This window comes from Sinocyclocheilus anshuiensis, unplaced genomic scaffold, assembly GCF_001515605.1.
Source record: "Sinocyclocheilus anshuiensis isolate Anshui unplaced genomic scaffold, SAMN03320099.WGS_v1.1 scaffold2171, whole genome shotgun sequence".
Lineage (NCBI taxonomy): Eukaryota > Metazoa > Chordata > Actinopteri > Cypriniformes > Cyprinidae > Sinocyclocheilus > Sinocyclocheilus anshuiensis.
The window spans coordinates 347,362-359,021 of record NW_015537929.1 but is presented as its reverse complement, the minus strand read 5'-3'; the positions used below and the strand labels follow the sequence as shown (position 1 = coordinate 359,021).

General features: G+C 37.6%; 1 protein-coding gene across 1 annotated transcript in view; it reads right to left on the bottom strand.

Moving 5' to 3' along the window:
* Window positions 1–195: 195 nt before the first annotated feature.
* The window catches only part of LOC107657902 (ubiquitin carboxyl-terminal hydrolase 4-like), a 16,904-nt gene continuing 5,439 nt past the window's right edge, over window positions 196–11,660 (bottom strand). Inside the window, exons 3-22 of the mRNA XM_016446202.1 lie at window positions 10,721–10,851; window positions 10,314–10,440; window positions 9,919–10,064; window positions 9,759–9,820; window positions 9,368–9,511; window positions 9,038–9,155; window positions 8,649–8,822; window positions 8,387–8,545; window positions 7,946–8,170; window positions 7,785–7,868; window positions 7,561–7,655; window positions 6,707–6,889; window positions 6,390–6,616; window positions 6,023–6,259; window positions 5,802–5,872; window positions 4,514–4,629; window positions 4,240–4,389; window positions 3,188–3,291; window positions 2,778–2,866; window positions 196–1,911 (exon numbers count right to left, since the gene is read on the bottom strand). Of these exons, the coding sequence (XP_016301688.1) occupies window positions 1,789–1,911; window positions 2,778–2,866; window positions 3,188–3,291; window positions 4,240–4,389; window positions 4,514–4,629; window positions 5,802–5,872; window positions 6,023–6,259; window positions 6,390–6,616; window positions 6,707–6,889; window positions 7,561–7,655; window positions 7,785–7,868; window positions 7,946–8,170; window positions 8,387–8,545; window positions 8,649–8,822; window positions 9,038–9,155; window positions 9,368–9,511; window positions 9,759–9,820; window positions 9,919–10,064; window positions 10,314–10,440; window positions 10,721–10,851 (2,765 nt within the window). The 3' untranslated portion in view covers window positions 196–1,788. The remainder of the gene's footprint in view (window positions 1,912–2,777; window positions 2,867–3,187; window positions 3,292–4,239; window positions 4,390–4,513; window positions 4,630–5,801; window positions 5,873–6,022; window positions 6,260–6,389; window positions 6,617–6,706; window positions 6,890–7,560; window positions 7,656–7,784; window positions 7,869–7,945; window positions 8,171–8,386; window positions 8,546–8,648; window positions 8,823–9,037; window positions 9,156–9,367; window positions 9,512–9,758; window positions 9,821–9,918; window positions 10,065–10,313; window positions 10,441–10,720; window positions 10,852–11,660) is intronic.

Genomic DNA, 11,660 nt, shown 5'->3' with positions numbered 1-11,660 from the left:
TAAATAATGTAAACATTCATACATCCATTTCCGTTTACAACAGCCAAAACCAATGCCATTTTCCACCATGAAATAATATAAAATAGTAATAACGAATGATGGGTAGGTTTGTGGAATCTTTTGACTGATCCTGATGAATATGACAGATTCATAAATCATCGGATGCAAATTGATTTCTTAATGTTATAAAAGAAAAAACAAAGCCATTATCTATAACCAGGCTTCCACATTTTATTATATTTTCAATTCAAATAGGCTTTAATCAAAATCTGGTGTTGCACATGTTGGCATGATAAATAGCAGAACACAAAGCAGCTATGTACTGTGCCCCAGATTATGATTATGTACATCTATGCAAGAAAGGTCTATGAAATTACAAAAACAAAAAAAATTTTTAAATAGATGTTTCACTAATGAAGGAGCTGCAGGGGTGCAGCTTGAGTCAATGATCAGTTTGGTGTCTTACGTTTTATAGCTGGATCCATAAATAACAACGATAGTGGATTTACCAGTCAATGACTGCTAATACCATAGAAAGGTAAACACCAGAATCGACCATCTAGTTTTGCAGATTCAAAAATTGCATGCTGTTTTGCCACACACAAAAAAAGAATATGCTTCTTGTATTATGTTCTTAGCAATATGAAGCATTTGTCTTTCAAGCTTCGAGTTGTTGCTAAAGCAATCTGACACACATAATGCCACAACTAATCACATGGCAGATGTGCCAATGTAAATCTACAGGTAATGATAAAAGATATTCTTTGTGTCTATGAGGTTGTTCTTAATTAAAACAACGGCCATTCTTTATGTTCCTCTGCCATGTACTTGTACCTGTTCAAGGGTCATAAATTTAGCACCACTTTCAATACTCCTCTGGACTGAAGCCATTTAGAGAGCAGAAAAATCCACCGGAAAAAAAACACAAATAAAAATATATTATTACAAAGCACAAACCATCATATCTGGAAAAAAAAAAAATGCTTCGGAACAGCGTTGAGCACAACTGTGACTTGCGTTATTCCACATATCATTTTCATAAGCTTCCATTTTCAGTTTTTGGGGCATAAAAGGCTGTTAGTGTGAATATATTAGAGAGCAGCCCCCCCAAAAATCAACATGATAATAAAGTTAAATATTTCACTCTCCGGCATGGTATATTTTTAACAAAAAGTGTGGCTTGTGATAGGATAAATGAAACATGGAGACAATATTTAATATAAGAGCGCAAGCTTCTCCAAGAGAATCTCTGTGCTTATCACCATATGCTTAGGTTATTAATCACAGAGTCTATTCTTCACAGGAGGCACATGTTACAAGATGCTGATAGCTAGAGTCCAACATAAGTGGGTAGAGGCATAATTGAAACATTTCAGATGAGCGTAATGTTGCATACATAGTCTATGTCTAGGCATTTCCCCTCTCCTGGTCTAGTTCATCTAACATTCATGTCGTCCAAAGAGAGGTTATATTGCCGTTTCACCCTCATTTCAGACTAAAAGAAATGAGCTTCTATGATCAGCAGGCATCAAGGTCCAAGAATAAAGTCTTTCATGTCAAGCTTCAAACTAAAATTCTCTTTATTTATTATTAATATTCTTTTTTTGGCTCTTGATAAAGACGCATGTGTGAAAGAAAGAAAAAATTAAAATAAAGCTAAAAACAAAGGGCCTGTTTGTGAGCCTTTAATAGTCACTGAAGTAGCCAGGGATGTGCATTGATGCATTGATGATTTCATCTTTATGTAGTTTTTGTTTCAGTGCCAGTCACTGAAAGACTAAAAGAAACTCAGTTGGTGTCCATGTGGTCATCCAGGGTCTCTGGAGCTCCACCTAGTGATGTGGAGGGGGTGGATTTGGACAGTGTGTCTGCATCTCTGCGTTGGTAAAAGAGCACATAGGCTGCTTTAGTCTGCGGAGAACAACAAAAAAGACAATTCTGAGTCAGTGTACAAACCAGCAATTGCCAATTTCTATACTGGAAAACAATGGCTCTTTCAGATTCATTAAAGGGATCGTTCACCCAAAAATAAATATTTGATATGGGAATCACGGCTTTGAGAGTAAAAAAAACATACACAAACAAAACCAAATTAAACCATGCGGCTCGTGACGATACATTAATGTGTAAAGACACGAAACGATTGGTCTGTGCAAGAAACAGAACAGTATTTATATAGTTTTTTTACCTCTGATGCACTGCAATGTCTGAACTGTCCAGAGCGCGTCCTCGACAGCCGGCGCGTCGTCGTCTTCTTGCTTTACGGCGGATCGCAGATTTACAAGTGCATTACCGCCAGCTATCTCTCAAATGGACCATTGACACTTTATCTACAATCTCAATTAGGAGTGTCAATCTTCCATTTGAGAGATAGGTGGCGGTAATGCACTTATAAGTCTGCGATCCGCCGTAAAATAAATACTGTTCAGTTTCTTGCACAGACCGATCGTTTCATGTCTTTACACATTAACGTATCGTCACGAGCCGCAGGGTTTAATTTGGTTTTGTTTGTGTATGTTTTTTTTTACTCTCAAAGCTGTGATTCCCATTCACTTCCATTATAAGACTGACAGACTGCAACGGTTTGAGTTAAAAATCTTCGTTTGTGTTCTACTGAAGAAACAAAGTCACCTACATCTTGGATGGCCTGGGGGTAAGTAGATAAACATCACATTTTCATTTTTGGGTGAACTATCCCTTTAACCACTGTGGAACGCTTTTTGAGTCTGGAAATGTTGGCATTTCTTTTAATAAAATGGAATGCGTAGTAGTCTCACCACAATCTGATCCTCAGTTGAAGACGACACACTGCTGTCGTCAAAGTAATACCATTTTCCATCCATCTTGTTCTTGCCGTATGCCGTGTCTGCAAAAGAAAATTAAATATAATTGTCAACAGCTGAACTTTGGCAATCAAAAACAAACCAAGCTATCATTTCCAAGCAGCAATATAATGACAAAGACATAAATGATCAACTCTGTGTTATACTTTCTGTAGTAATGCATTAAACGTGAGATAAACCAAGCTAGGTTGCAAAGGTGAACAAGTGAAGGTGATAAAGGGAAAATAAAAGGCTTCTGACACAACCCAGTTATGTATTAATATGACTGTTAATATATAACTGGACATATGAATAGTAAGGACGTCATCTCATAATGGGAGAGTTGTGCAAATAGAGAGACTTACAGTGGCCTCCGCCCATTCCTCCATAATGGTTGGAAACAGCAATGAGGTCATAGACATATGGGTCAGCTTTGGGGTCACAAACAAACTCTGACATGTTCAAGTCCCTGTGTGAGAAAATGTACATTCATTTCCAAACATGAAGTCACCAGAATTCCAGACGTTTTCTAAATTTTCATTTGTAAAGTTAATTTCATAAAAACACTTAAAAACTAATCCCCCACAGTAAGTGTGGCTGATCAAATTGTTTACTTGACATTTTAACCGTGTAATTTTTTAATCAAGACATCAGTACATATGTACTAAACTGCAGTTCTGTGTTAGTCAACTCCTTTTACCACAATGAACAATGGATGATTTTGTCTGTCCAGACAAGCATGACTCAGCTTCCTAGAAACTGACACCTAATGCATTGCACCTGACTTTTGTGCACTCTTTCCTGCTTCTTGTTCAGTAAGGTAACCCTGACCAAATCCAAATAGGATCAAGGCCAAATGCACATGCCAAACAACATGTCGAGAAAAAAAGTCACCCAGAAATGTGGCATTTTTGGTATCTGAAGTGTCAATATTCTGCATTCTATAAATTAATGTGTCACATTATAACTCAAATTAATTTGATGAAAAAAAAAATCTGATGTATGAATACAAATTTGCACCTGAAGTCAGATTATGTAACATCCCCAAATGGGCCTAAGACAATGACAAAGTATTTTGTGTGGAGGGAAACATTTTGGCACCATCTGGTGGGAAATTTACACAAGCACTTTACATGAAGAGGACACACAGTGGCATCTTACTTAAAGATACAAGTACCATGTTCTTTGGAGAACTATTAGATGTTTTAAGATATTATGTAATTTAAAATTAACAGCATTAAGAGTTAAAAATTAGTTAAAAAGCATTAATTAGTTAAAAAATATGAATAAAAAAATATATACATTCAATTATATTTGGCCTAAACATTTAACACAATAATAGCTTTAAATGATCTTTCGGGGGTATTTTTTTACAGCCAAATTTAGTTTGCAAATTTTAGTCCCGCAACAGATTTACCTAATTGGAAAGTCTACAACAGTGTCGAGCTTGTCTCTCCAGCAGCGGTTGTAAGAGAAGCGCTTCAGATGCACGACCAGAATGCGTGGGAGAGACCATAGGTCAAACTTCTTTGTGGCCTGCTGGTGTTTCTTACACGTGGGGCAGTACCTTCAGAGGAGCACAGCAATCATTAAAACTGCACTAAATGTGGCAATACTTTGGTAAAACACTTGACCTTGGAAGTATGGGCAATAAATGTCACAATCTGTAATGATCTGAGCATCCTCCTCACCAGGGGTCGTGTTCTCCTAGGGTCTCCATTGTAGTAAAGAGTTCTATGCATTCTCGTAAAGCTACTGTAGTCTTCTTCTTCTGAGCATGTAGCATGCTCTCATGTTTGTCATAGGCCTGAGGAGAGACTTCACATTAATGTCTGAGGAGACTTAGCAGGTAGCTAAAAGAAAAGGCTGATTAGTCAGTTTTTGTGAGGATAATAGTAGACATTAGGGGTGTAATGGTACACATATTTGTACCAAAAATGTCAGTACTGCTTGTGCTGAATGCAATTTCAAACACTGAGTTTCCCCCCTAGGATGGGACAACATTGTTTATATTGATATGCTTTGCTTTAGCAAACACATCTGAAAAATAACAGAGTGAGCTGCTGCCAGATAAGTGCACGATCCAAGATCAAGAAACATGCTTTATATTAAGTGCTTGAAACTAAATCATAAACCTAAGTGGTTTGCCCTACTGTTAGATGTGTGTTTTTATGAATTTAAGATCCATTTTCCTCAGAGCACAACCGACATCTTACGGTTGTATACTTACCTGTAACTGTTACAAATTCACAAGTATTATCCTGATAACAAGCGCGTCTATTTTTAACTTCACAGACTTCAACGAATGAGTGCACACGTGTCAAATAGAGTGGATTAGAATTGGAACACAGTAATTCTAAATATTTTTTTTTTACATATTTGCATCCAGAAGTGCAAGCACTGCAAATCTCTTCCCCCACTTAAAAGAGCACCATAAACTGCAGTGTATGTTGAAAGACATATTATTTAATTCAAAGACAGACGGTTTGTTCAGTAATCCACTGTTTTATAAAAAAGAAAGAAAAAGAAAAAAATTCCCCCCTGCTGTACCAAAAATATGCCGCACCGTGACTTCAAAACACATAACAAACCATCATTTTTGTGTACCGTTACACCCCTAATAGACATCTTGACCATTGTGTCACATCTTGCTGGACCCTAATTACACATGGCTTCCTTAACATCCACTGATCTACTAGTCACTTAAACAACCAACTAGATTATTTTAAAAATATGTACAATATCGTTCATAACTTTAAAGTAAGATTTTATTTTTTTATGTTTGAACAATTGAGTAATGGCTGCAGATAATTCAGCTTTGCATAACAGTAATAAATTACATTTTAAAATATACTAAAATAGAAAAGTTATTTAATAATATTGCACAACACTACTGCTATTACTGTATTTTTGATCAAATGAATGCAACTTTTTAACAGTAGTGTAATTTTGCACAATTAGTGGAATAGAGAGCATTACCTCAGCCTCCTGGTCGTCGTAGCACAATTTCTTTGTGTCTGAGTCCCAATCCATGGCTACTGTAGAGTGAGCTGTAGAAAGGAATATCTATCAGTTTTGATTTATGGGCAAGAGCAAGCGATCCTAAAGAGTTCCGAGTCAGACAAAAATGGTCACAGTTAATAATCCACCCGATTCATTTGATTAATTTTTAGCACCAAATGTAAAAAGGTAATAGTTACTTGTGAGCTTTAGGAGATTGCCATCAAATGGGACAGAACTAATGTTGGCTGTGCCGTAGGAGTTGACCATGCTGAAAGAAAAGAGTTTTGGCCGAGAAGTAAAAGATTTTCCACCACTGCTATTGGGCCCATTCTCTGGTTCTGGTTCTGGTTCTGATTCCTCCTCTCCATCTACAGTGTCTGAATGGCTGTTCTCTGGTTCTGGACTCTCCTGGTGATCCATGGCTTCCTCATCACCTGAAATAAACACATATAACAAGATCAGATCTGTATCTGATGAATGTGAAGAAAACCTAAATGGATGACAGTATGAATGCAGCATTTGGGAGCTTTTACGACATTTGCTCCCAAACGTTGAGTGTCCTACCATCACAAATTCCATTGGGGCCGTTGCAGGTTCCAGAGTGGTTGCTGTTGTTGGATCCAGCACTGCAGGAAGCTCCATCTGAAACTGGGCTGCTGCAGTCACTCAGGCCAGTGATATGACTGGAAACTGAAGCTAGGCATTCTGGTGATTGGCTGCTGCTAGAGGAAGTGGCCGAGGCAGATGCTCTACTGTCAGTAATGGTACCCTGTGAACGTTTAACATAGTGCCTAAAAGAAAAGATAAATAAAAGTTCAACCAAGATTGCAGTGGCAGAACTGGTGTAAAATTGAGATAGACCACCAAAGCACAACACCAACCCGATCCTCTCCAGCACGCGCTCATAGAGGGTATCCATGGTAAGGTTGTGGCGTGGGATAGTGATGAGGAGAGGCTGGCCGAAGAGCATTGTGCCCGAAGCGCCTCCGCTGTGCTTAGCATGCCTCTCTCTGAAGTACACTGGCAGGTTCATCTTCTCACTATCTTCCTCTAACACCTCATAACTGAACCACAAAGACACAATCAGAAAAAGGCCACTCACTTAAACAACACACTTAGCTGAACAGCAAAACTTATAGTATGAAAAACAATTCAAACATATGCTACAGTTCAGAAGTTTGCAGTCAGTCTTTTTTTTTTTTGAAAGAAATTAATATTTTCAAGGAGGCATCAAATAAATAAAAAAAATGACAGTAAAGACATTTACAATGTTACAAAAGACTGATATTTCAAATAAATACTGTTCTTTCTTTCGATATTTCAAATAATTTCTTTGATGGACTTTCTTTTCAAAGAATCCTGAAAAAAAAAAAAATGTATCGTGGTTTCCACTAAAGTATTAAGCAGCACAACTGCTTTCAACATTGATGTTAATAAGAAATTAAGCACCAAATCAGCATATTACAATGATTTCTGAAGGATCATGTGACACTTAAGACTGGCGTAATAGCCACAGAAAATTCAAGGAATAAACCACATTTAAAATATACTAAAATAGAAAACAGCTATTTGAAATTTTAATAGTATTTCAACAATATTACTTTATTTTAGATCAAATAAAAATGGCACCTTGGTAAGCATAAGAACCTTCTTTAAATAATAAAAAAATAATAATAAAAATAATGAACCCAAACTTTTGAACAGTAATGCAAGTAGAATTTTAAAAATGACTTACACAAAAATGTCATCCTTCTCCAAGATGTGATTGAGACCGTCATCCCGTTTGTAGATTTTGTGGAATCTGTGATTGTAAACATCTGCCACAACCATCTATAACAGTATGGGGGTGGGTAAATGATGACTTTTTTTGTTGTTGTTGAAGGAATCATTTCTTTAAGCAACATAAATAATGGAAAACGATTGTTAGGTGTGAATGAGGGGAAACCATTGAAGTCTTACATTCTCTGAAGGAATTCCAGATAGCTTGGCCAAAGCGCTGCACAGGTCTGCCACTACACCCATTTTGGGAACAACTACACGATACTGGAAGATAACAAATGGATCTTTTAGCCCACCAACTAAACCATGCGTCTGAGTGTTTTCAGGAAAATAGTTCTTACTTGCATGGGTCTAAACTGCGGGTCAGTGCGGACCAGGAACACCTCCATAGTGCGATCCTTTTTCATGGGCAGGGGCAGTGTGAGGTAGCAGAAGGGGTCAAAGGTAACGGAAACTTTGGAGCATTCTGGGCAAACCAGCGTAGATTTGAACAAGCCATGGAAGATGTCCACGATTACAGAATAGTTCCGCAACCGGTGATTCGCCCATGCTTCCTTGGCTACAATCTACAGACAAATGAGATACCCACTATTCAAACAACATTCTTCAGTTTAAAACGTAAGGGCCAAATGCTTATAATGTTATAGTGGTCAGAATAGTGCTTATTCACAGGTACAAAAGAAATAATAGCTTTTGTCTGATGGTTTATCGTTTTCACTACGTCTGTATTTTGTTTCCAACTAAAATGCACGCCACATTGTGGTTTACACATGAATGTTTACCTCATCAGGCCGTCCCTCAGCATCTCTCAGGGCCAGATAAGGCTTCTTCTTAACACGGTTAAGGTCCTCATGTAGGCCGTCCAGCAGAAAGGCCAACAGCTCCTGAGAGTCTTGTTGCTGGTACCCTGAGAACTGCGGGGCAAACCGGCCCACCTGGGTCTGACCAGAGAGAGGAGATACAGTTCAACATTCAGGTCTGTCTTAAAAATGGCCAATGAGTTCCATAGTAACTTTAGCCTCTGTAGGCTAAAGATTCACTCACTTTAAAAGTGCGTGGAGCCACATAACTGCTCTGACTAAGCCACATCTGTTTGACCAGATCCGCGTAGGCCTCTGCAATCTCCCCTCGCATCCCTAATGGATTTTCCCGGTTGATCTCAGCTTCGTACTGGTCTTCCAAGAAATATTCCGTTAGAGGGGGAGTGTTGCTCAGGCACTGAAATAAAAAGTCAATCAGAATGAGAAGGAAATGAGGGTTTGGCTGCTAGATGTAAAAAATTCAGGGTTTGGCTGCTAGATGTCATAACTACACAGTCTGGGCTCACAAAGCATCTTTCTTCCATTGACACCCATCAGCATACCCATATGCCCATTAGCAAATAGGGCAGATTTCAAAACATACTGTTTAAATGAACATTCACTTTTGCATACCTGGAGAGCAGAGTTCATGAAGCAGGTGTTGCCCAGGTTGCTCAGACCACAGAGGCCTTCCTGAGCGGAAGATTCTCTGTAACTGTAAGAGGAGCTGTAGGAGTTGTAACTTCCCAGTCTGCAAATTGTATGGTGGGTTAGCAAAGACATTCACCATTAGTTAACACCACAATTCAGACCATCACAAATGGTCAACCCAATGCTGAATACAAGAAACCTGACCTTGAACTGAAACCTTGTTTCAGTTCCCTATTTAAACTCTCCCAGTAAGGAACTAAATTAGTGTATCTGTGGAGTAATTTAGGACTGTTTTATGTGATTTAATCTGACCTGTTACCAGAAGTACTGCTGTTCAGCATGTAGCCAGAGTTGCTATTGCTATCCCCGTTTGTTATTGTGGAGGATATGGTGGCAGATGAGTTAGAAGAGAGTTTTGGGGAGGTTGTATAATTCCGAGAGGTGGAAGTACTGGACCTAGGCATAAATCAAAGAATAGGTTAGGGTAAATCCAAGCTGTGTTATAATAACAAGAGTTAATGGCAATCAAAGCAACCAATTTAAAAGAAAGCTCCCAATAATTAAAAAAATGGTAGAAGTAAAAGCATAAAAAACTTCAGGTACCTCCAGTTCTGAACCTTTAAGTGATTTCTTTTAAGCATTAAGCTCCAACGTTAATAATAGTTGCTTAAGTGTGAAAATGACCTAAATTGCATGTACATACTTGGAATGGCAGGTCTGTCTGGGCCATGTGCCATCCTCATTCTTCTTCTCAATAACAAGAACCTGAGGAGTGAGATGAGATTGATGATGTGAACTCATAAAATGTCAGTCAGAGTCTCAAACCAACCACAACTGGAATGGAATGCAGCACAGTGGTTTACCTGGCCCTGAAAAAGCCCTGCGTCCTGTACAGTGCTGTCAAGCTTGTTAAGTTGTTCGTAAGTGTTACTCATATATTTATTCCAAAGTCGAGTTTCCTTTTCAGATGGGATATCGAATAAAGACCTCATTTCCTTTTCAATAGTATCTAGAAGGGAAAAAATGGATATGAAATGATTGTTCACAAGGGCTGCATAATTTTTATTAGATCAATTTTGAGTTCAAACACATGCACAGCTGCTGATAATAGCTGTAAACAAATAAAATGAATGATGAATGAACAGTTCTCAATAGCTAGTACCAGTGCCTTGTAGTGATGGTAATGGATATAATCAGTGATGCAATACTACCGATGAGAGAAATTTATATTTTCTTGGAAGGTTTGTAAGTCTCGTACCTATAGTGTCAGCTTTGCTGAAATGGTGGGTAACAACTTTGTCCATGTTGTCATTATCGCACAGGTTCAACTCAAGCAAATACACTTCCACTTTACAGTGCTTCACAAACATTCCATGTTCAACAACCTGGAAAACAAGTTTTTAAAAAAACACTCATTAACACAAAGCAAAACGAAACTAGAGGCTTTTAAAGCATTTAAATTAAACTTTAACCATTTAACTGTGTAAGAGTTTCAATGCAATTAAAACATGACAGTAGTATCACCCAATAACCCTGCCTGTAATCACTCAAGTATATCAGACATGGGTAAATACAGGTATCTCAGAAAAAATGGAAAACCAAGAGATTACCACAATATGAAAAACTACAAAGAAATATACAATACACAAAGAAAGAATGTAGAACCTTTCTGATGATGGGTTTCTGACCCTCCAGACAGCCATACCAGCTGACCAGCTTATTCCAGGCCTCTGTAGGAACTAAAACATAGTCCAACTCATCTATGAGATGCTCTTTCAATGTCTGGGACTTGTGATCTACGATACAGAGAGAAAAGGGGGAAATCATTAGAAAAACACATTAGAGCCCTTTAACACTACACTGTATTATGCAAAAGAAATAGCCATGCTTGGCACAGATTTTGTGTGGTGCACAACAAATTAACATTTTTTTCCTTAAACATAAACATTTGGTCATCATTTATTCACCTTCAAGTTGTTTCAAGTTTTTTGACTTTCTTCCATAAAACACAAAGGAGAGATACTGAAGAATGTACTTGTTGCTTTTTTCTGTCATTACAGAAATGGGTAATGGAGATTTCAAGCTTCAAAAAGGATGCAAAGCAACATAACAAAAAAGACCATACAACTATATTCCAAGTCTTCTGAAATCACATGATAGCTTTGGGTGAGAAAAATCAATATAAGTAGTTACGCAATGATAATCTTCTCCTCCAGCCATCTGTTAACTCAAATTATTTAATTATTAATTAACTCAAACAAATCATTTAGAAAAAGACCAATGAAAAGACCTGTTTCATACAGTTTATTGTGTATGGTTTAAAATCTCCATTTGAGCTCCACTGAAGAAATGAAGTTGGGTTTGGGACGACATGAGGGTGAATTAATTAAAGAACTTAAATTTTCGGACGAACTATCCTTTTAAGACTGAAATATCAAAACATAAGTACACGGTAAGCTCCTAAAAAATTTATTTAGCCTTTGAATCAGGTATTCACATACATAACTGCATAAGAATTCCTATTCTTAAAAGCTCTGATAAAAATGTGTCTAGTATTATAACAAAAATCATTTTACTGTTGGCAAAAAAAAAAAAAAAACATCAC